Source organism: Molossus molossus, unplaced genomic scaffold (assembly GCF_014108415.1).
Source record: "Molossus molossus isolate mMolMol1 unplaced genomic scaffold, mMolMol1.p scaffold_m16_p_7, whole genome shotgun sequence".
In the NCBI taxonomy this organism is placed as follows: Eukaryota; Metazoa; Chordata; class Mammalia; order Chiroptera; family Molossidae; genus Molossus; species Molossus molossus.
In genome coordinates this window covers 62,355,337-62,380,086 of record NW_023425401.1, presented here as the reverse complement: position 1 = coordinate 62,380,086, position 24,750 = coordinate 62,355,337, and the positions used below count along the sequence as shown (strand labels likewise).

The 24,750-nt window shown below is 36.8% G+C and overlaps 1 protein-coding gene across 1 annotated transcript in view; it reads right to left on the bottom strand.

Annotated features, from left to right (window-relative positions):
* Nucleotides 1-24,750, bottom strand: part of NME8 (NME/NM23 family member 8) — a 75,572-nt gene that overhangs the window by 20,889 nt on the left and 29,933 nt on the right. The window contains exons 6-9 of the mRNA XM_036246318.1: nucleotides 22,698-22,764; nucleotides 20,979-21,052; nucleotides 18,702-18,794; nucleotides 10,706-10,896 (exon numbers count right to left, since the gene is read on the bottom strand). Coding sequence (XP_036102211.1) covers nucleotides 10,706-10,896; nucleotides 18,702-18,794; nucleotides 20,979-21,052; nucleotides 22,698-22,764 — 425 coding nt within the window. The remainder of the gene's footprint in view (nucleotides 1-10,705; nucleotides 10,897-18,701; nucleotides 18,795-20,978; nucleotides 21,053-22,697; nucleotides 22,765-24,750) is intronic.

The window sequence follows — 24,750 nt, the reverse complement described above, 5'->3', positions numbered from 1 at the left end:
TTCTCCTTGAAAAAAAAAATCTTTTGTTTGTCTACATTCTAAACAATTTCTGTGGTAAGTGCTGAATTTTAAAAATGTATCATTAGACTTTAAATTAGCATATTTTTTATTACTTATCTTTAATAAATAGCGTACTCTACATTATACTCTGCATGAAAGAATCAATCCTAAAATTACAAAGCTATTAGTAGTATTTCAATTTTTGTAATTTATTGTAAAATACGAATTTTATTTACCTCTTCATTAAACATCAATATACAGTGGAGATCAATTTTGAGGCTATCACTGACAAATCTTCAAAAGTTAAGGCTTACAAACAAAAACCATACTTCTTTGTTTAAAAACACATTAATATAATTAAACAGTACTAAGCTATTTTTTCCATTTTGGTGTTATAATACTTTTTTTTATATGTTCATATATACACAAAATTCCAAAAAAGACTATTTTAATATGCTTCTTTTCTGTCAATTATTATTTGTCTCATTCACTAATTAGAATTTAATATAATGCTGTCATGTAGACAAGAGGACTGGTAAGCATAATATTTGCTCTGGATCTTGAACACATTAAGTACACCACAGCCCATTCTTTCTTTCTGGAAACAATGTAGAATGTTCTTCACAGGATATCTGCATGTATTTCTTCACTTCAGGAATTTTTTTTCCCGTATGATTTGTTGAATTATAGCTTGTCCATCTGTCCTTTCTTCTCTGTATGGGATGTCTCTTATTAGAACATGATATACCCATATTCTCAAGATTGTATATGCCTCATTTCAGGGTGTCTGTCTCATTTTTTTCTGTATTTCGAGCTATTATTTTTTTTTTTTCTGTAACAGATTTATTTATTCACCTTCAGTTCCTTCAGACATGCTGGGAAAAAAAAATCAGTTTCTTAGTTTATGTACATTTGGCATGTGCATTGCCTGGATATTTCCTTCTCAGTGTTTCAGAAAAACTCCCATTTAGAGATGGCATTCCCCCCATAATCATCCCTACATGTAAGAAAATTAATTGTGTGGGTTTTTTTTACATTTACCTTTATTGTTGAAAGTATTACAGATGTCCTTCGTTTGTTGTTGACACCCTCCTTCCAGCTCCAGTCCCCCTTCCCTGCTTCAGAGCACTGTTGTCTGTGTCCATTGGTTATGCATATGTGCATAGAGGTTCTTCGGTTTCTCTCTTTCCTCTCCCCTAAACCCCTTCCTTCTGAGGTTTGTCTGTCTGTTCCCTACTCCCATGTCTCTGGATCTCTTTTCTTTGTTGGCTTATTTTATTCATTATATTCCACAAATAAGTAAGAACGTGATATTTGTCTTTCTCTGACGGGCTTATATCGCTCAACATAATGCTCTCCAGGTCCCTCCATGTCATCTCAAAGGGTAAGAGATCTTTCCTTCTTATGCTGCATAGTATTCCATTTTATAAATGTACCACAGCCTTTCAGCCACTTGTCTACTGATGGACATTTGGGCTGTTTCCAGATCTTAGCTATTGTAAATAGCACTGCTATGAACATAAGGATGCATATATTCTTTCTGATTGAGGTTTCAGGCTTCTTAGGGTATATTCCTAGAAATGGGATCATTGGGTCAAACAGCAGTTCCATTTTTTAAGTTTTTGAGAGAATGCCATATTATTTTCCACAGTGGCTGCACCAGTCTGCATTCCCACCAGCAGTGTACTAGAATACCCTTTTCTCCACATCCTCACCAGTACTTGCTGTTTGATGATTTGTTGATGGTAGCCATTCTGGCAGGTGTGAGGTGATACCTCATAACCGTTTTAATTTGCATCTCTCTGATGATTAGTGATGTTGAGCATTTTATCCTATGTCTCTTGGCCATTTGTATGTCCTCTTTGGAGAAGTGTCTATTCAGATTCTAAGCTCATTTTTTTAAATTGGATAGTTTGTCTTTCTTTTGTTGAGTTTATGAGTAATTGTATATTTTGGAAACTAACCTTGTATCCAATGTATCATTGGCAAATATATTCTCCCAGAGTGGGTTCACTTTTTGTTTTCATGCTGGTGTTTTTGTTTTGTTTTGTTTTTGCTGTACAGAAGTTTTTTAGTTTGATGTAGTCCCATGTATTAATTTTTTACCTTTGTTTCTCTTGCCCTAGGTGATGTATTGGTAAAAATTCTGCTACATGTGATGTATATTTTACTGCCTACATTTTCTTGTCAGATTTTTATAGTTTCATAACTTACATTAAATCTTTTATTCATTTTGAGTTTATTCTTGTGTATGGTGTAAGTTGGTGGTCTAGTTTCATTTTTTTGCATGTAGCTGTCCAGTTTTCTCCACACCATTTAATAAAGGGGCTGTCTTTACTCCATTGTATGCTCTTGCCATCTTTGTCAAATATTAATTGAGCATACTGTCTTGGGTCAATTTTTGGGTTCTCTGTTCTGTTCCATGGATCTATATGCCTGTTTTTGTGCAAGTACCAGGCTGTTTTTATTATAATGGTTTTGTACTCTAACTTGGTATCTGGAAATGTGATTCCTCCTACTTTGTTCTTGTTTTTCAAGATTGCTGTGGCTATTTGGGGTCTTTTCTGGCTTCATGGGAGTTACATTGAATCTATAGATTGCTTTGGGTAGTATGGACATTTTAATGATGTTGACTCTTCGAAACTATGAACATGGTATGCGCTTCCAATTTTTTATATCTTCCTCTATTTCTTTTTTGAATGTCCTGTAGTTCTCTGAATACAGGCCTTTTACCTCCTTGGTTACGTTTATTCTTAGGTATCTTATTTGTTGCAATGGTAAGTAGGATTGTGGTTATTTTTTGTTTCTTTTTCTGAGTATTCATTATTGGTGTATAAAAATACCATCAATTTGTGGATGTTAATTTTGTATCCTGCTACATTGCCAAATTCATTTATTAAATCTAGTAGTTTTTTGGTGTAGTCTTTAGGATTTTCTATGTACAATATCATGTCTTTTGTGAATAGTTACAGTTTCACTTCCTCCTTTCCAATTTAGATGCCTTTTATTTATTTATTTTTTAATAATTTTTCTTTATTGATTTTAGAGAGAGAGGAAGGGAGAAGGAAAAAGAGATAGAAACACAGATAAGAGAGAACATCAATTGGCTGCCTCCTGCATGCCCTCCACTGTGGATCAGGCCCACAACCCCCTGACTGGAAATCGAACCGGTGACCTCTTGGTGCAAGGGTTGATGCTCAACCACTGAGCCATATCAACCAGGCTCACTTCTTTTTTTATTATTAATTAATTAATTTATTTTTATTACAGATGTTTCTCCTTTTCCCCCCATGATTCCCCATACCCCTCCCTCCCTGCCCTGTCCTCAGCTTTGTTGTCCATGTCCATTGTCATGCATACATGCATATAAGTTCTGTGGTTTATCACTCCCCCACAACGCGCTCTTCTGGGTATTGACAGTCTGTACCCCACTTCCATGTCTCTGGGACTACCCCATTCCTCAGACTGTTATGTTCATTATATTCCACAAATAAGTGAGATTATATGATACTTGTCTTTCTCTGTTTGGCTTGTTTTGCTTAGGATAATGCTTTCCAGGTCCCTCCATGTAGTCTCAAAGGATGAGAGATTTTTCTTTCTTACAGCTGCATAGTACTCCATTGTGTATTATAAGTACGACAGCTTTTTATCCATTCATCTACTGATGGACATTTGGGCTAATTCCAGATCTTAGCTATTATAAATAGTGCTGCTACAAACATGGGGGTACATATATTCTTTCTGATTGGTGTTTCAGACTTCTTAGGGTATATTCCTAGAAGTGGGATAACTGGGTCATTGGCAGTTCAATTTTTCCATAGTGGCTGCACCAGTCTGCATTTCCATCAGCAGTGTATTAGAGTCCCCTTTTCTCCACAACCTCGCCAACCCTTGTTGTTTGATGATTTGTTGATGGCTGCCATTCTGACATGTGTGAGGTGATACCTCATTGTTGTTTTAATTTGCGTCTCTCTGATGACTAGCAATGTTGAGCATTTCTTCATATGTCTCTTGGCCATTTGTATGTCCTGTTTGGAGAGGTGTCTATTTAGTTCCTCTGCCCATTTGTTAATTGGGTTCTTTGTCTTCCTCTTGTTGAGTCATATGAGCACTCTATATATATTGGAAATTAACTCCTTATCTGATGTATCATTGGCAATTATGCTCTCTCATACAGTGGGTAGACTTTCCATTTTGATGATTGTATCTTATGCTGTGCAGAAACTTTTGAGTTTGATGTAGTCCCATGTATTCATTTTCTCCTTTGTTTCTGTTGCCTTAGGTGATGTATCCGTGAAAATTCTGCTGCGTATGATGTCTGAAATCTTGTTGCCTACAGTTTCTTCTAGTATTTTTATGGAGCCATGAGTCACATTTAAGTCTTTTATCCATTTTGAGTTTATTCTTGTGTAGGGTGTAAGATGATGGTCTAGCTTCATTTTTTTTGCATGTAGCTGTCCAATTTTCCCCACACCATTTATTAAAGAGGCTGTCTTGACTCCACTGTATGCTCTTGCCCATTTTTTCAAGTATTAATTGAGCATATTGCCTTGGGTCTATTTCTGGGTTCTCTATTCTGTTCCATTGATCTATCCACCTGTTCTTTTGCCAGTACCGCAAAACTGAATCAGAGATAGATAGAAAACTTGAACAGACCAATAACAACAAAAGAAATCGAAGATGTAATCAAGACTCTCCCAGGAAACAAAAGTCCAGGCCCAGATGGCTTCATGGGGGAATTTTACTGAACATTCAAAGAAGAACTAATACCCATTCTCCTCAAACTATTTCAAAAAATTCAAGAAGGAAGACATCCAAACTCATTTTATGAGGCCAGCATAATTCTAATTCCAAAACCAGAAGGACACCACAAAGAAAGAAAACTACAGGCCAATATCCCTGATGAACATAGATGCCAAAATCCTGAATAAAATAGTAGCAAATCAAATCCAGAAATACATCAAAAAAATTATTCACCATGACCAAGTGAAATTCATCCCAGGGATGCAAGGCTGGTACAATATTTGCAAATCAATAAATGTAATACACCACATAAACAAAATGAAAGATAAAAATCATATGATCATTTCCATAGATGCTGAAATACCATTCGACAAAATCCAGCACCCATTTCTGATAAAAACACTCAGCAATCTGGGAATAGAGGGATCATATCTCGACATAATAAAGGCCATATATGAAAGACCTACAGCCAAATTCATACTCAATGGGCAAAAATTAAAAGCATTTCCATTAAGAACAGGAATAAGGCAAGGATGCCCACTTTTGTCACTCTTATTTATATAGTACTGGAAGTCTTAGCCACAGTAATCAGACAGGAAGAAAAAATAAAAGGAATCCAATTTGGAAAGGAGGAAGTGTAAATGTCATTATTTGCAGATGACATGATACTATACATAGAAAACCACAAAGACTCCATCAAAAATTTACAAGACTTAATAAATGAACTTGGCAAAGTAGCAGGATACAAAATTAACATCAAGAAATCAATGGCATTCTTATACACCAATGATCAACTGACAGAAAGAGAAACTAAAAAAAAATTCTATTTACCATCACAGCAAAAAAATTAAGATACCTAGGAATAAATTTAACCAAAGAAATAATGGACCTATTCGCAGACAACTACAGGTCATTGAAAAAAGAAATAAAGGAAGATATAAAAAAGTGGAAGCACATACCTCTTGTTCATGGATTGGAAGCATTAACATCATTAAAATGTCCATATTACCCAAAGCAATCTAGAGATTCAATGCAATCCCCATCAAAATACCAGCAACATACTTCACAGAACTAGAACAAATACTTCAAAAGTTCATATGGAACCAAAAAAAAAAAAAAGACCCCAAATAGCCACAGCAATCTTGAAAAAGAACAAAGTTGGAGGGATCACATTACCAGATTTTTGGTTATACTACAAAGCCACTGTAATTAATTATTATTATTATTACTGCTTCAATTTTACTAGTTGTGATCTGTCTATTTGGGTTTTCTTATACTTCTTGATTTAGTTTTAGAAGATTGTATGTTTCTAGAAATTTATCCATTTTGTCCAGATTGTTCAATTTGTTGGCATATACTTGTTATTCGTATTTTCTTACAACCCTTTGTATTTTTTTGTATCAATTGTTACATCTGTTATTTCATTTCCACTTTTATTTATTTGGATCTGTTCTCTCTTTTTCTTGCCGAGTCTGGTTAAAGGTTTACTAATGTTGTTTACCTTTTCAAAGAGCCAGCTCTTGGTCTCATTGATCTTTTTAATTTTTTAGACTCAATTTTGTTTATTTCTACTCTGATATTTATTATTTCCTTCCTGCTGCTCACTTAGGGCTTTGCTTGTTTTTTTTTGTTTTTGTTTTTGTTTTTTTTCATGCTTCTTTAAGTATAAAGTTAGATTATTTAAGCTTTTCTTCTTTTCTGAGATAGATCTTCAATGTTATTAATTTCCCTCTTAGGACTACTTTTCCTGCATCCCACAGAATTTGGGTTGTTGTGTTCTTATTTTAATTTGTTTCAAGGTATCTTGATTTTGTCCCTTGATTTAACCCTTTCACTGTTTAGTAACATGTTATTTAGCCTCCATGGCTTTGTGTGTTTTACAATTTTTTTCTTGTGATTGATTTCAAGCTTCATAGCATTACTGGTCAGAGAAGATGCTTGAAATTATTTAATACTTCTTAAATGTATTGATACTTGTTTTGTGCCCCAACATGTGGTCAATCCTAGTAAATGTTCCATGGACACTTGAAAAGAATATATATTCTGCAATTTTGGGGTAAAATATCCTGACGATATCAATTAAATCCATTTGATGTAGTTTGATATAAGGTCGCCATATTCTTGTTGATTTTCTGTCTGGAAGATCTGTCCATTGATGTCAAAGGGGTATTAAAATCTCCTACTGTAACTGTATTACACTCAATCTCTCCCTTTATTTCCATAAAGATTTGCTTTACATATTTAGGTGCTCCTATGTCAGCTGCATAAAAATTTACAAGGTTTATGTCATCTTGTTGGATTGCTCCCTTTATCATTATGTATTGTCCTTCTTTGTTTCTTACCATAGCCTTAAAGTCTATTTTGTCAGATATAAATATTGCCATCCAGTTTTTTTCCCATTTCCAATAGCATAAAATATCTTTTACCATCCCTTTAATTTTAGTCTGTGTGTATCTTTTGTTCTGATGGGGGTCTCTTGAAGACAACATATACATTGGTCTTGTTTTCTTATCTATTTAGGCACCTATGTCTTTTGATTGGAGCATTTAAGCCATTTACATGCAAAGTGGTCATTTATACGTACATATTTCTTGCTGTTTTATTTTCTTAATTATGTTATTCTGTTACTTTTTCTTTTTCTTTTTTCTTCTTCTCCTTCTTCTTTTTTTTTTTTTTTTTTTTTTTGTCCACACCCGAGGACATTTTTCCATTTTTTGTTCAGATAGAGTGGGAGAGGGAGAGAGAGAGAGAGAGAGAGAGAGAGAGAGAGAGAGAGAGAGAGAGAGAAACATCGATGTGAAAGGGACACATCGAGTGGCTGCCACCTGCACGACCCAACCAGGGCCGGGGACAAACTGCAACCGAGGTACAAGCCCTTAGCGGGAACCGAACCCGGGTCTCTCTGGACCGCAGGCCGACACTCTAACCACTGAGCCAAACCGGCCAGGGCCTTCTTCTTTTTCTTCAAGTAAGCCTTTAACATTTCTTGTAACACTCATTTGGTAGTAACAAACTCCTTTATCTTTCTCTTGTCTGGAAATCTCATTATTTCTCCCCCAGTTTTAGATGATAGCCTTGTTGGGTAGTAGCCTTGGTTGTAGGTCCTTGCTTTTTGTCATTTTTACTATTTTACACCAATCTTTTCTGGTCTGAAATGTTTTTGTTGAGAAATCAGCTGAAAGTCTGGTGGGAAATCCCTTGTAACTTACTGCCTCTATCTTGTGACTTTTAAGATTCTCTCTTTGTCTTTAACTCTTTCCATTTTAAATATGATGTGTTTTGTCGTGGGCCTCTTTGGGTTCATCCAATTTGGGGTTCTGTGCACTTTCTAGACTTGTATGTCTTTATTTACCAGGTTAGGGATGTTTTCAGTCATATTTTACTGCTCTAATTAGGTGTTTTTTCTACCTTGTCTTCCAAATAACTGATCCAATCCACTGCTACATTGAGCCTACTGTTTATTCCTTCCAGTATATTCTTTATTTTGGATATAGTATTCTTCATTTCTGACTAGTCCTTTTTCATGATGTTGAGCATCCTTATAAGTATTACTCTGAACTCTATATTTGATAAATTGCTTGCCTTCATTTCAATTATTTTTTCTGGAGAATTCTCTTGTTCTTTCCTTTGGGGTCTGTTTCTTTGTTTCCCCATTTTGATTGCCTCTTTGTTTTTGTTTCTATGCATTAAGTGGATCTGTTATGACTCCCAGTCTTGGTAAAGTGGCTTTATATAATAGGTGACCTGTAGAATCCAGTGGCACAGTCTCCCTGATTACCTGAGTTGGGTGCTCTAAGAATGTCCCTTGTGTGATTCATGTGGACCCTCCTATTGTAATTGACTCTTGATTGCTTTTGGCACATTTCCGTGTGGGATGGCCCCTCAGGCTGGCTAACAATAAGGCTCAATACCCAACAGAGTGTTCAAGCTGCTGTGCAGGTGCTGATCACACAAAGTGCAATTTGCCTCAGCAATGATTGGTGACTGCTGAGATCCCCCTGTGGATATGCTGCTTGTGAAACTTATTGGATCCTGCTCTGTTGTCTGGAGTTAGCCACTGGATGCATTGGTTCTGGGACTCTTTGAAGTGACTCTGGTGCAGGACAATGTCAGACTGGTCCTAGACAACCTGTTTGAAGCTATCAGTGATCCATAGCTTGTGGCCCCCTCTACTGGGCCTGTATGCATGTAGAAAGGACCAAGCTGCACACCAAGGTCTGTGTTTACTAGCACTAGACCCAGGGGCAGGTCAGCCAAAGTCTCAAAGCAAATCTATCCTTGCCTGCAAACTATCTCATAAGGTAAATCACTTAAATAGCTTTTGGCTCTACTCCTCAGCAGGGCTTAAGATCCATAAAGAAGGTTTTCCAAAGGGCAGGGCTATTGTTTCCCCCAAGGCTGATGCTCCAAGGAGGAGAATGCTCTGCCTGAGAAAGATGGCTTCTGCAACATGGGAGAATGTATCAGCACAGGGATCCTGGTGACTGACCTCTCAGCTCTCTTCCCAGAGCCTTCAACCCTAGATTAGCCTCCTCACTCAGCTCTAGTCTGCTCTGGCCTCCCTCTACCAGACCCTGGGATGAGTGACTGCAAATGAAATTTTGGCATTGGCCTGCATTTCTAGCCATCGTACCCTGATAGATAGAAACCCTGCTGCTTTTTACAGTGACATGTTATATGGGTGTCTTTCCCAGTTCTGGTGCTTTGGGCTGGGAGCCCATTTTGGAGTTTAGACCCCAGACTCCTGAGGGGGAATCCCATACAGCTGATATATCCCACCAGAACTTCAGCTGCCCCCCACAGGGGCCTGGCTATCCCTCTTACACTTCCACACTTCCTACCAGTCTCGACATGGCTCTATCTGTGAGTACTGAAAGAGTACTTGAGTATAAGACCTCCCCAGCTAGTCTTCAGTTGGTTATTCAGGATTATTTTTCTATACTTTAGTTATAATTCCAGTTTAGTCCTAGGAGGGGGTGAGTGTAGCTTCCACCTAATCTGCTGCCATCTTGGATATCCTCCCAAACCTTCCTTTTGACAACTGATTATAACTTTCCCTTAAAATTATTAAAGTAAGTACCTCTGTTTACAAAGCCCTTTGTCAGCAGTTGATTTACCTTAATGAGTTCCTTTATCCTACTTAAAACTTGGAATTAGTAATATTAGGGTCTCTATGCTACCTAAAAAATTATGACATTGCTAGGATTCAGCAGATGTTAGTATTTAAGAAAAGCCAATACAATTCATTAATAACACAGTAAAAAAAAGTTGTGGAGATTCCCAGCCAGAAAATGCAATGGAGGTGTGTTGCCCAGTATAGGGAGACACATTTCATGAAGCCTCAAGAGTTAGCTAACCTCGATGTATTCCTGCTCACCTACCTTACTTTCAGTCACAACTCAGATAGCCTTTGTATTAAATTCTAAATTTTCTGTGTCTTCAGAGGAATAAAAAGCACAAATAGTAGTACATAAAAACCAACATTCTATAAATTACTTACATTTGGCTTCAAATATTTTAAAGGCCCTTAACAAAAATATACAACTACTTCATTCTTAGCAATGTATATAACCTCTAACTGCCATAAGCAAAAGGGAAGAGTATGTTTGATGCCCTCAGGACACAGGAAAAGGTGTAAGTGGAATATAGGGAAATGAGAAAGGAAACAGGGTTGAGACCGATTATGCATGGTCCTAGTCTATCCCTGGGACCCAGCCAATGAGGACAGACTGGTATGCCCAGCTGTAGAAACACAAATGGAAAAGTTTTCTCTTGCTAATTTTCTTGATATAAACTTCCAGGGCAATCCCAGCTTTGCTGAATATACAGCATTTAGATTGACTATGAGAACTACTGTGGCTTCAACATAAATGTGTTTTTCTTTAGATGTTGAGATATTTGGACATCACTCTTCATTACCTACTAAGACCTTGTAAATCATAAATCCCTGGTATCGAGCTACCTGTCCCACTTCTTCCTCATCACTGTAGGTGTGGCCATCTCATGTTGATCCTCAGATGTTTCTTTAGGTTCTTTATTCTCAGGATTAGATACAGTTTCTTCACAGGGAGGTTCTTGTTTATTGTCTTGAGATACAACTAGAATATAGCTTATGCCAGTTGTCATTAAAGTAACAAAATCTTCAAAGTCAGGCTATAAAACAAAATGATAAACTGTTCAGAACCCTGAAATGGATACACTAACATGGCAGCTACTACCTAAGTCAAGTAGATTCTTCCCCTTCATGATCACTAGGCAAGGGAAAGGTAACCCTATAAAGCTCCTGTTAACAAACACATCTTTAAGGATAAAAGTTTGTAGCTTGCAGGGACTAATATTAAAAATAATCTAATAATTATTTTCAAAATTTAGGAAGTTTTCTAATCATCTGAAGGGCTTGTTATGTAAACACAGGTTTCTGGGGTCCAATCTCAAACTTTATGATTCAGTAGATTTAGGGTGGGGCCCACAAATTGGGTTTTCTCGAAGGCTCCCAGGTGATGCTGTTGTTGCTGGTCCAACCCTTTCCTGGGGCCAAGAGAGATGCTTTGAGTGTAGCTACAGTGTAGCTAGTTTACAAAGTTCTGTTCAGTAGAACTGTCTCTGTGGTAACAAACATGTCCTGTGCTCTCCAACATATGCAACCACATGCAGCTATTCAGCATTTGAATTGTGGCTAGTGCAACTGAGACTAAATTTTTATTTAATTTTAATTAATTGAAATTCCAGTAGACACATGTATCTAATGGCTACCATAATGGATGGTGAATTTGTAGAATCTATATCTCCTGACCCCTAAGCCACTGTACTTTCTAATATAGAGTACTGCCTTTATCATATTTCCTCAGACAAGAGAGAATTTTAAAATAGCTTGTGAGAACCTGGCCAGTGTGGCTCACTGGTTGAGCATCAACCCATGCACCAAGAGGTTGCTGATTCAATTCCCGGACAGGACACATACCCATGGTGTGGGCCCAATCTCCAATGGGAAGCGTGCAGGAGGCGGCCAATTGATGTTGTTTCTCATCAATGTTTCTTTCTCTCTTCCCCTCTACCTTCCTCTCTCTCTAAAAATCAATGAAGAAAATACATTTTTTTAAATGTAATAGCTTGAGAGGATTCCAAAATGGTGGCAGAGTGAATGGAAGCTACACAGACCATCTCCCAGGACCAAACTGGAATTACAACCAGAATAAAGACAAATTATTTTAAAAAGGCAACAGAAAAGCAGCTTGTAAGGACCATATAACCAGGGACACTGAACCAATCCTGGTAGAATTTCAGAGGCGCAAGAGGGGGCATGAACAGCAGCGGTCTTAGCTGTGAGCAGTGCCCTTAGGGTTAAACTCCCAAGCAGCTCCACAGCACAGAGCTGGGACTGAGCACTAAGATAGCCACAGCCACTCACCTTGGGCTCCAGCAGAGCGAGGGGAGACTGGACTAGAACTGCGTGAGGACACTCAGGATTTGGAGGGCATTCAGAGCTTTTGCTCAGTTGCAGCCATGCAGGACAGTGGCCATCTTACTTCTTCCTATGACTCTGGTGAGAGGTGGCAGCCCCTCCCTCTGGGATACAACCCCACCCTGTGGACCATTGAAATGCAAATTGAGACCCATTACAACCAGCATCTGCCCCACCCTCAGGAAATTCTCTTATGCTAAACACCAGAGGGAGTTTTTCATTCAACTAAGAACACAAGGCTCTTCAAGTAATCTCTATTAATAGCCTCCAGGCAAAGAACTAGAAGATAACTGAACCATTCCTGAGCTTGCAACTCTACCCAGGAAAGAAAGACTTGACAGTGGTGTTTAACGTGGTTCCTCCCTTGCTCATCCAAACCCAGGAGAGGGAGCCACAAACAGCAGAACACCAACACCACAGGAAAAATTTGGCAGGCTCCAAAACGCACTGAGATAGCCAAAATGGTGGAAAAAAAAACAAATCCCAAATTAAAGAACAACACACCTCCACTGAAGATGAGATAAATGAGGTGCCGTTAAGAAAGTTAACAGAGCTAGAATTCAGAGCCAGGATCTTGAGGAAGCACAACAGCATGTGTAAGGACATCAGCACCATGAGTAAAGACATAGAAACACTGAAAATCAACCAACTGGAAATTAAAAACCAACAAAAAGAAATGAAGAATGACATAGCAGAAATAAAGAACACATTGGAAGGACTAAACAGCAGAGTAGAAGAAGCTGAGGACCAGATCAGTGATTAAAAGACAGGCTAGGAAAAATCAACAATCGGAAAAGCAAAAGGAACAAACAATTAAAAAATAGAAAGACAGCTTAAGAGAATTGTGGAACAACTGGAAACGTAATAATATTTGCATCATAGGACTCCCTGAAGAAGAAGAAAATGAGCAAGGGTTAGAGAATATATTTGAAGAAATAGTGACAGAAAAATTCCCTCATTTGGTGGGGAAAAAAAAAAAAGTCATTCAAGTTCAAGAAGAACAGAAAGCCCCAAGTAAGAAGAACCTAAACAGGACCACACCAAGACACATAGTAATTAAAATGCCAAAAATTAAAGACAAAGAGACAATCCTAAAGGCAGCAAGAGATAAGCAACAGATTACCTACAAAAGAACCCCCATAAGGCTATCAGCTGACTTCTCAACAGAAACACTACAGGCCAGAAGAGAATGGCATGAGGTAATCAAGGTCATGAAAAACAAAGACCTGAATCCAAGACTACCCTACCCAGCAAGACCATCATTCAAAATAGAAGGTCAAGCCCTGGCCAGTTTGGCTCAGCGGTTAGAGCGTCGGCCTGCGGTCTGGAGAGACCCGGGTTCGGTTCCCGCTAAGGGCACGTACTTCGGTTGCAGTTTGTCCCTGGCCCTGGTTGGTCGTGCGGGTGGCAGCCACTCGATGTGTCCCTTCACGTCGATGTTTCTCTCTCTCTCTCCCTTCCTCTTTCTCCCTCCCATTCTATCGGTACAAAAAAAAAAATGAAAAAATGTCCTCGGGTGAGGATAAAAAAAAAAAAACAAAAACAAAAAACAAAACAAAATAGAAGGTCAAATAAAAAGCTTCCCAGACCAAAAAAAAAGAATAAGGGAATACATTAGCACCAAACCAGCACTGCAAGAAATGTTAAAAGGACTGCTGTAAATAGTAGAAGAAATAGGAGGAAAATATAACCACACTAAACAAAAAATGGCAATAAGTAAGTACATATCAATAATCACCTTAAATGTAAATAAATTGAATTCTCCAATAAAAAGACACAGAGTAGCTGATTGGATAAGAAACCATGACTCATATATATGTTGTTTACAAGAGACCCACCTCACAACAAAAGACTCCATAGGTTTAAAGTAAAGGGATAGAAAAAAATCTTCAAAGCAAACAGAAAAGAAAAATAAGTTGGGGTAGCAATACTCATATATGATAAAGTAGATTTCAAAATGAAGGCCATAACTAGAGACAATGAAGACCACTACATAATATTAAAAGAATCTATCAAACAGGAAGATATAACCTTGGTAAACATTAATGCACCCAATATAGGAGCACCAACATATATTAAAAATCTTTCATAGGACTTCAAAGGAGAAATCAATGGCAATAAAATCATAATAGGGGACTTCAACAACCCACTGACATCACTGGATAGATCCTCTAGACAAAAAATAAGCAAGGAAACACAGACTCTAAATGAAGCACTAGACCAAATGGATTTAATAGATATCTACAGAGAATTACAGCCCAAAACTACAGAATTCACATTCTTCTCAAGTGCACATGGGACATGCTTAAAGATAGACCACATGTTAGGACACAAACTAAGTCTCTACAAGTTCAAGAAATCATATCAAGCATCTTCTCAGATCACAATGGCATGAAACTAGAAATCAATTGCAATAAGAACAAGCAAAGACATTGGAACACATGGAGGCTAAATAGCATGTTATTAAACAATGAATGGGTTACCAAGGAGATCCAAAAAGAAATTTAAAAATTCCTGGAAACCAATGAAAATGAACACACAACAACACAAAATTAATGGGATGCAGTGAAAGGAGTTCTGAGAGGGAAGTTCATAGCATTACAGGCCTACCTCAAGAAACAAGAAAAATTTTTTAATACACTATTTAACTTCACAACTTAAAGAACTATAAGCAAACAAAAAGAAAACCCCAGAGTGAGTAGAAAGAAGGAAATAGTAAAGATCAGAGCAGAAATAAATGACATAGAGACCAAAAAAACAATTCAAAGGTCAGTGAAATAAAGAGCTGGTTTTTCCGAGAAGATAAACAAGATTAATGGACCTTTAGCTAGATTCCCCAAGAAACAAAGAGAAATAACCGAAATGCACAAAATCAGAAATGAAAGAGAAGAAGTAATAACTGACACCACAGAAATACAAAAAATTGTTAACAAATACTATGAACAATTATATGGCAACAATTTCGACAATCTAAGCAAAATGGACAAATTTCTAGAAACACATAGTCTCCCAAAACTGAACCGGGAAGAGATAGAAAACTTGAACACACCAATATCAACTAAGGAAATTGAAGATGTAATCAAGACTCTCCCAGCAAACAAAAGCCCAGGCTCAGGCGGCTTCACAGGAGAGTTTTACCAAACATTCAAAGAACTAACACCCATTCTCTTCAAACTATTTCAAAAAATTCAAGAAGAGCGATTTCCAAACTTGTTTTATGAGGCCAGCATAATTCTAACTCCAAAACCAAAAAAAAGACACTACAAGGAAAGAAAACTACAGGCCAATATCCCTGGTAAACATAAAGGCTAAAATCCTTAACAAAATACTAGCAAATTGAATCCAGCAACACATCAAAAAAATTATTCACCATGACCAAGTGGGATTCATCCCAGGGATGCAAGCCTGGTACAATATTCCCAAATCAATAAATGTGATACATTACATAAATAAAAAGAATAATAAAAACCACATGATTATATTAATAGATGCTGAAAAATAATTCGACAAAATCTAGCACCCATTTCTGATAGAAACTCTCAGCAATCTGGGAATAGACGGATCATTATCTTAACATAATAAAGGCCATGTATGAAAGACCTACAGCCAATATCATACTCAATGGACAGAAACTAAAAACATTTCCATTAAGAACAGGAACAAGACAGGGATGTCCACTTTCGCCACTCTTATTTAACATTGTACTGGAAGTCTTAGCCACAGCAATCAGACATGAAGAAAAAATAAAAGGGATCCAAATTGGAAAGGAGGAAGTGAAACTGTCATTATTTGCAGATGACATGATATTATACATAGAAAACCCTAAAGACTCCATCAAAAATCTACTAGACTTAATAAATGAATTTGGCAAAGTAGCAGGATACAAAATTAACGTCAAGAAATCGACAGCATTCTTGTACACCAATGATGAACTCACAGAAAGAGAAATTGAAAAAACAATCCCATTTACCATCGCGCCAAAAAAATTACGATACCTAGGAATAAACTTAACCAAAGAAGTAAAGGACCTATTTGCAGAAAACTACAGGTCATTGAAAAAAGAAATAGAGGAAGGTATAAAAAGTGGAAGCACATACCCTGTTCATGGATTGGATGAATTAACATCATTAAAATGTCCATACTACCCAAAGCAATCTATAGATTCAATGCAATCCCCATCAAAATACCAACGACATATTTCATAGAACTAGAACAAATACTTCAAAAGTTCATATGGAACCAAAAAAGACCCCAAATAGCCACAGCAATCTTGAAAAAAAAGAACAAAGCAGGTGGGATCACAATACCAGATATCAGGTTATACTACAAAGCGACTGTAACCAAAACAGCCTGGTACTGGCACAAGAACAGGTATATAGACCAGTGGAACAGAACAGAAAAACCAGAAATGCACCCAAGGTAATATGGTCAATTTATATTTGACAAAGTTGGCAAGAGCATGCAGTGGAGTAAAGACAGCCTCTTTAATAAATGGTGTTGGGAAAATTGGACAGCTACATGCAAAAAAATGAAACTAGACCATCAACTTACACCATACACAAAAGTAAACTCAAAATGGATAAAAGACTTAAACGTGACCCGTGAATCCATAAAAATTCTAGAAGAAAATGTTGGCAACAAAATTTCGGACATCATACGGAGCAGAATTTTCACTGATACATCACCTAAGGCAACAGAAATAAAAGAGAAAATGAACACATGGGACTACATCAAACTAAAAATCTTCTGCACAGCAAAAGAAACAATCATCAAAATGGAAAAGCAACCCACTGTATGGGAGAACATCATTACCAATGATGTATCAGATAAGGGGTTAATATCCAATATATAGAGAGTGCTCATACAACTCAACAAAAAGAAGACAAAGAACCCAATTAAAAACTGGGCAGAGGAGCTGAATAGACACCTCTCCAAACAGGACATACAAATGGCCAAAAGACATATGAAGAAATGCTCAACATCACTAATCATCAGAGAGATGCAAATTAAAACAACAATGAGGTATCACCTCACACCTGTCAGAATGGCCGCCATCAACAAATCATCAAACAACAAGTGTTGGCGAGGGTGTGGAGAAAAGGGGACTCTAATACACTGCTGGTGGGAATGCAGACTGGTGCAGCCGCTATGGAAAACAATATGGTGCTACCTCAAAAAATTAAAAATTGAACTTCCATTTGACCCAGTGATCCCACTGCTGGGAATATACCCTAAGAAGCCTGAAAGACCAATCAGGAAGAATATATGTACCCCCATGTTCATAGCAGCACTATTTATAATAGCTAAGATCTGGAAACAGCCCAAGTGTCTACCAGTAGACGAATGGATCAAAAAGCTGTGGTACATAAACACAATGGAGTACTATGCAGCGGTAAGAAAGAAAGATCTCTTATCCTTTGAGACGACATGGAGGGACCTGGAAAGTATTATCCTAAGTGAAGGAAGCCAAGCAGAAAAAGACAAATGCCACATGATCTCACTTATATACAGAATATAATGAACATAACAGTCTGAGGCATACAGTAGACCCAGAAACATGGAAGTAGGGCACAGACTGACATCCCTCAGAAGATGGGATGGGGGGTTGGGGGGGTGGGAAGAGATAAACCACAGAACTTATATGCATGTATGCATGACCAATGGACATGGACAACTAAGCCGGGGACGGGGTGGAGGTGGGGTGGGGTGGGGGGTGCCAATGGGGTAAAAAGGTAAAATATCTGTAACAAAAAAATAAATATAAATTCATAGAATAAATAAATAAATAAATAAGTTTTTTAAAAATTAACAAAAAATAAATAAATAAAATACCTTGAGAGAAAGACTTTGGGTATAGAAAGAGTAAAGCTTTCTTCTAATGTGTGTGATGAGGAGCCTTCAACCTGAAATAAAAATCTATAGGAAATGCCTGGATGTTTATTTCCAGGGTTTATGCAGGGCATGCAGAAAGTCTTAGAGGACATAACATAAGGAGCTCTTCACTCCAAAAGAACACAATCAGACCATCCACTTTTGCTCAACTGCTACTATTTCTAGAGATTTATCCAGAGTCACCATCTTTGACATTATCATGATATGGACACCAACAGGGACACCAGAAGTTTATCTGTTTGGTCATACTTATTCATTTGCTTTTCTGTAATGAATATATAAAACTTATAACAATCTACTGTATTTGAAAACACAGTGGCTTTTTTTTTTTATCCTCACCCGAGGACATTTTTCCATTTTTTGTTCAGGTAGAGTGGGAGGGAGAGAGAGGAACAGAGAGAGAGAAAGAATGACATCGACATGAAAGGGACACATCAAGTGGTTGCCACCTGCACAACCCAACCAGGGCTGGGGACAAACTGCAACTGAGGCACGTGCCCTTAGCAGGAACCAAACCCGGGTCTCTCAGGACCGCAGGCCAATGCTCTAATGGCTGAGCCAAACCAGCCAGAGCCACAGTGGCTTTTTAAAATAGCATTCTTACCTCATCTGCTATTTGACTATAGAAATCCCTCACTTGATTTTCAGTGAGCACTCTCTTATCTTCTGCTTGTATGACAAATCCTGCACTGATAATCTTCAATGAAAGAGTAAGGTCAGATCCAGAGGTTATGGGACCACATGCAAAACAATCAAGGACATTTGTATCCTAGGCATACCACACCACCCAGATGTTAATGTATTTTATGTAAAGACCTCAACACTAGATTTGAGGAGGCTCAAAAAATATATAGACAAAGAAGGCCCTTGTCATGCCCCTTAGTAGTTAAGTTTCCAAGGCTTAAATCAGAGACACCACAACATTTATATTATTTAAATTAATTGTCTCAAAATGTGAAAAACTAACTGAATTCCAAGAAAAGATATCATAGCTTTCTGAATCACTCATAAAGACATAAATTTATGAGCATTTCTTAGCCATCTGTTTTCAAAATTGTTTTAAATTTTTTAAGGCTTTACTTTGCTAAGGTTATAACTCATAATCTATTATATTTTATTATTTTCGCAGCAAAAATATGCCAATTATCAGTAAGAACAGAATTTAGGATTTAGCCATGCTTTACTTATCTTAAAGAACATTTAATAATTTAATGACAAATTCAGTTTGCATATCACTTAAGTAAAATAAAATGTAGCAAAGAGAAGTTTTGAGGCTAACATAACAAACCCAATGAGGTACTAAACAATCAAATATAAGTGTAACCCGGGTTCAAAGCAAATTAGTAATTATATTAAATGACACCAATAATTTGACCTCAATTGATTTGGGAGTGCCCAGCACTTAACCCCTTTGCTTCTATTATTAAAGCAAGCCCTGACCTGGTTCCATGGGCTTGTTTGATATTGCAGAGCTGTACTTACATCTTAGTGATCCCTCTCCTAACATTCCAATTTGAAAAATTTCTAAATACTCAAATCATGTCTGTTAAGTTACTAAGTGCCTGACAAAAGAAAATAAAATCCAAACAACATTTAAACTTGATAATTTCTCTTTTACTATGGTTGAAAAATACAGCGTGTACATTTTCTCTTTATTCAAAAAATTTATAAGTTTTTTTTTCTGCGCTGTTTGTTATGTAGCTTTTTTTTTTTTTACTGTATTCCAGAGAGGTGAGGTATTTAGTAGATATTCACAATTTACATTTCTGAAATGTTTAGTATGTCAAAATAAAAATTTCAGATGAACTGATGATTAATAGTATTGCCTCAATTAAAGAACTACATAATTTTGAAAATCTTCACTATTGTAGCTGTTAAAACATAATAGAATAAGAAACATCAAGCCATTGGTACATTATTTTTGAAAACTTTATAAAATATAAGCAATATATGGGGGACAGGGGTACAATCTGGTGTTCCCCGTCCCACATACACCCCAATCTGGGGATAAAAAGGGCTATACATAGAGAATGCTATTAATAAAATCAACTCATAGTTGGAAGAGAGAATATATGTACCATGCCCCATGGACCATCTACATTTTTGTAGTTTAATCAATGATAATGCTACTATAGTTAAAGAGAGAATGTATGATGAAAAGTTCACCAAGAGATATACAAGTCCTCCTAACACAGCTCCCTATGTGATCTCTACTGCACATGCAACATTCATTCAAAGTTCAATATAATTTTGTTGTTTCAACACAAAGTCTTGTTCAGGGGTCAGCAAACTATAGCCTGTAGCCAAAACCTGGCCCACTGCCTATTTCTGGAAAAAAAGTTTATTGAAACATGGTCACACCCATTTGTTTACATAGTGTCTGCTGGTACTTTTTCCACATGATCACAAAGTTGTGACGGAGATCATATACCCCACCTACCTGAAAATAGAATGGCCCTTTATAGAAAATGTCTGCTGACCTTGGGATTAGAATGCAATTTTCCTCAAAAAAAATTATTTTTTGCTCTAAAGTAAAATATTGAATGCATTCTTAAATTATCATGTATCTAAAAAGGATCATACATTTATGACAACATACAGAGAATAAAGCAAGTTAATATGAGCTTATAGCAACTTTGCAATGCTAATTACTCAGCATGAAAAAATATTTGCCACAATGCAATATATGAACCGAGTTATTTAAACAAGGATGCCTGAATGGATCTAGCCTTTGTAAAGACAAAACGTTCAAAGCCATTAGAGGCACCAGAAGTTTATTATGTTCTATTTCACTCTAAATGATAAGCTTATCTCTAAATTGACAATTAAAAAGTTGTTATTGTTAAATTAATTTAAACTATTATTGCAAAATATTACTTACCTTTTCTTTAATTTTTATAGTTTTCCCAGTAATCACAGCCTCTGGTTTAATAATAGCAATACTGTATAGTTGGTCTGGAAAAAAGTAAATAGAAGAATTTCATTTTCTTGGCATAAAATCTAGATAATTAAGGTTTTGGTAATTAAAAATATAAACTTCTAATGTCCAGTGAATTTTTGTACATTGACAGCTTTGTTTTTACTATAGCATTTCAACTACCAAAGAGTTTCTATCTGGAATTAAAGTGTACTTCCTACATTTGCATACAAGAGAAACATTCACAAGAGTTTGTAGTCAATCATCAAATAAGAAAAAAAACCAGTAGGTGGGCACTGGTTATTTTAATAAAATTCACATAAATTAGAATCACACCCCTGATCCATTCAGCTTGGTATTATCAGTGAGTGGAGTTTCAAATGCATGTAAACATTACAATCTAGGCCAAGAGACATATGAAGAAATGCTCAACATCACTAATCATCAGAGAGATGCAAATTAAAACAACAATGAGGTATCACCTCACACCTGTCAGAATGGCCGCCATCAACAAATCATCAAGCAAGTGTTGGTGAGGGTGTGGAGAAAAGGGGTCTCTAGTGCACTGCTGGTGGGAATGCAGACTGGTGCAGCCACTATGGAAAACAATATGGTGTTACCTCAAAAAATTAAAAATTGAACTTCCGTTTGACCCAGTGATCCTGCTTCTAGGAATATACCCTAAGAAGCCTGAAACACCAATCAGAAAGAATAGATGTACCCCCATGTTCATAGAAGCACTATTTATAATAGCTAAGATCTGGAAACAGCCCAAGTGTCCATCAGTAGACGAATGGATCAAAAAGCAGTGGTACATATACACAATGGAGAAAGCAGCTGTAAGAAAGAAAGATCTCTTGTCCTTTGAGACGACATGGAGGGACCTGGAAAGTATTATCCTAAGTGAAACAAGCCAAGCAGAAAAAGACAAATACCACGTGATCTCACTTATATATGGAATATACTGAATATAACAGTCTGAGGAATAGGTAGACCCAGAGATGTGAAAGTAGGGTACAGACTGACAACCCTCAGAAGAGGAGTTCGGGGGAGAGATAAACCACAGAACTTATATGCATGTATGCATAACCAATGGACATGGACAACAAAGCCGGGGATGGGGCGGGGGGGGATGGAAAGGAGGGTGTCAATGGGGTAAAAAAGGAGAAATATCTGTAACAAAAATTAAATTAAAAAAAAAACATTACAATTTAATTCAGTTACCATTATGGATTTATCCACATTTATCTACACATTCTTAGATGTGTTTGCCTCTACTTCTTCTGAGGACAAATGCACACTCACAGACCCACACAGACAATCCAGTGAAGGCAGGAATTTATTAACTGTAAAGTAAACTGGGAGTGTAGGTCATCAAGATAGAGATTATTTTCACAAATTGAAGGATGTAATAAGAGGAAGCTGCTGTCCAGATTAGTTAGCTCTGGTTTTGCCTGGGTAACCTCTGAAAGGCTCTAGACATAGAGACCTAAGAAGAGGGAAGGGGAGCAAAAGAGGTTTCTTTTTAATAGCTGATGATAGTATTGCACAAATCATTATTTATCCTACCAGATTTTTTATCAATTAATACTAATGTCATTACCAGCTCTTTGCTGCTTTAAGTGATGCTATAATGAGCATCCATATATACAAATCCCTTGCCATTACTTTAACTTTTCTTACCAACATTTTCATTGAATGCTTCCCCAGCATCTTCTGTATCTGAGTCTACAAATGTAATTTCATGATACTATGGGAGAAAAATGCAAATAAAACAGTTATATTTTAATTTGATAGTGAGTGTTTAGAAATTTTATTTCTAATAAATATTTATAATCCAAGGTAAATGGAAATGTGCCGGCATTTATCTAACACTACTTTTCCACTACAATAAAATAAAGAATATTTTGAAAAGTTGGGGTAGGGGAACTATCAGAAATAATACATATATGCTATATAGAAATGTTTTATTTATGTATGTATGTATGTATTTATTTATTACCCGAGGTTTTTTTATTTTATTTTTTCATTTATCTTCAGATAGAGTGGAAAGGAGGGAGGGAGACAGAGAGAGAGAGAAAAACATAAATGAGAGAGAGACACATTAACTAGTTGTCTCCCCCATGACCCTGACCAGAGCCAGGGACTGAACTGCAATCGAGGTACATGCCTTGACCAGAATCAAACCTGCGACTCCTTGGTCCACAGGCCGACTTTCTCACTGCTGAGCCAAACCAACCAGGGACAGAAAAGGTTTTTAGAAAAAACTTTAAAGTTGAAGAAGCACACAAGGAATAAAATAAGTAGCATAGGCTAATAAGAAAACAATAAATATATGATTATCATGTTAAAATATCAAAGGGCTTTTACTAAGTTTCAGAGCCATTCCTGACCATTAGTATTAGTGAATTAGAAACAGAAAGATACCACCTTAACTTTAAAAATATATGTTGCTGCCCTGGCCGGTTTGGCTCAGCAGTTAGAGCGTCAGCCTGCGGTACAGAGAGACCCGGGTACAGTTCCCACAAAGGACATGTACCTCGGTTGCAGTTTGTCCCCGGCCCTGGTTGGGTCGTGTGGGTGGCAGCCACTCGATGTGTACTTTTCACGTCGATGTTTCTCTCTCTCTCTCCTTTCAGCTCTCTCCCTCCCACTCTATCTGAACAAAAACTGAAAACATGTCCTCGGGTGATGATTAAAAAAAACATATATATATATGTTGCTCAAAATAATAGCCCATTTCCTAGTATAGAATAAAATACTAGAAAGGATGGGAGGCCAGGATTGAAAGTGCTCTTGTGATTCTATATATATTTATATATTTACAAATAAACATTCTTTTGACAAGAAAATGAATTACTTCAGATTCTCAATGGAATACTCAAAAATATTTGGATGTAATCATACTGGAAGCATTTACCTTTATTAAAATCAGGAATAAGGCAATTATGCCATATATAACTTCAAAACTGATCTGCTTTACATTTTTGGACTTGTGTTGGCCAATAGGGTAGCCACCACTTAAGCCTATTTGAACACTTGAAATAAGTTTAGTCCAAATGAAGATGTACTGTAAATAAAAAACACACAACATATCCCAAAGATTTAGTGTAAAAAAGTGAAGGTAGTATATCTTTTTTTTTATATTAACTATATCTTTAAAAAGAATCTTTTGAATATGCTGGATTAAATAAAAGATTTTAAAATTTAATTTCACCTGGTTTTTATTGTTTCTAATGTGACTAGTAAAATATTTTAAATGATGTATGTGGCTCACATTGTGGTTTATATTTTATTACTATCAGACAAGGCTGTGCTAGAAAAGGCAATAAAACAACAAAGGTAAATAACAGACGTGTCCAACAAAATTAAATAATATAAAATAAATGTGATATTAATAAATTACTTATATACCCATTTTTATTAATTGAAACACGATGTTGTTCTGTAAGAGGGGCTGTAGCCTGCAGGACAGGCTCTTAGTCTGACACACGTGTAGGGACTAACTGAAATCTTCTCCATAAACCAGGGAGGCTGGCAAGCACCATCTTTGCATTCTCCCTCTTTTCTGTTCCAGGTCCCTGATGTTCACATAAAGATAGATTGAGTGCACATCTGGTATGTTGGCTTTTGTGGTTGCTTCCCAGAGGACACATCCTTTGATAGACTGGCTCTGGCAGCCAACAGGGCTGGTGTTGGTTGGTTCAGCAGAATCAGCAATGGATAAACCACCCAG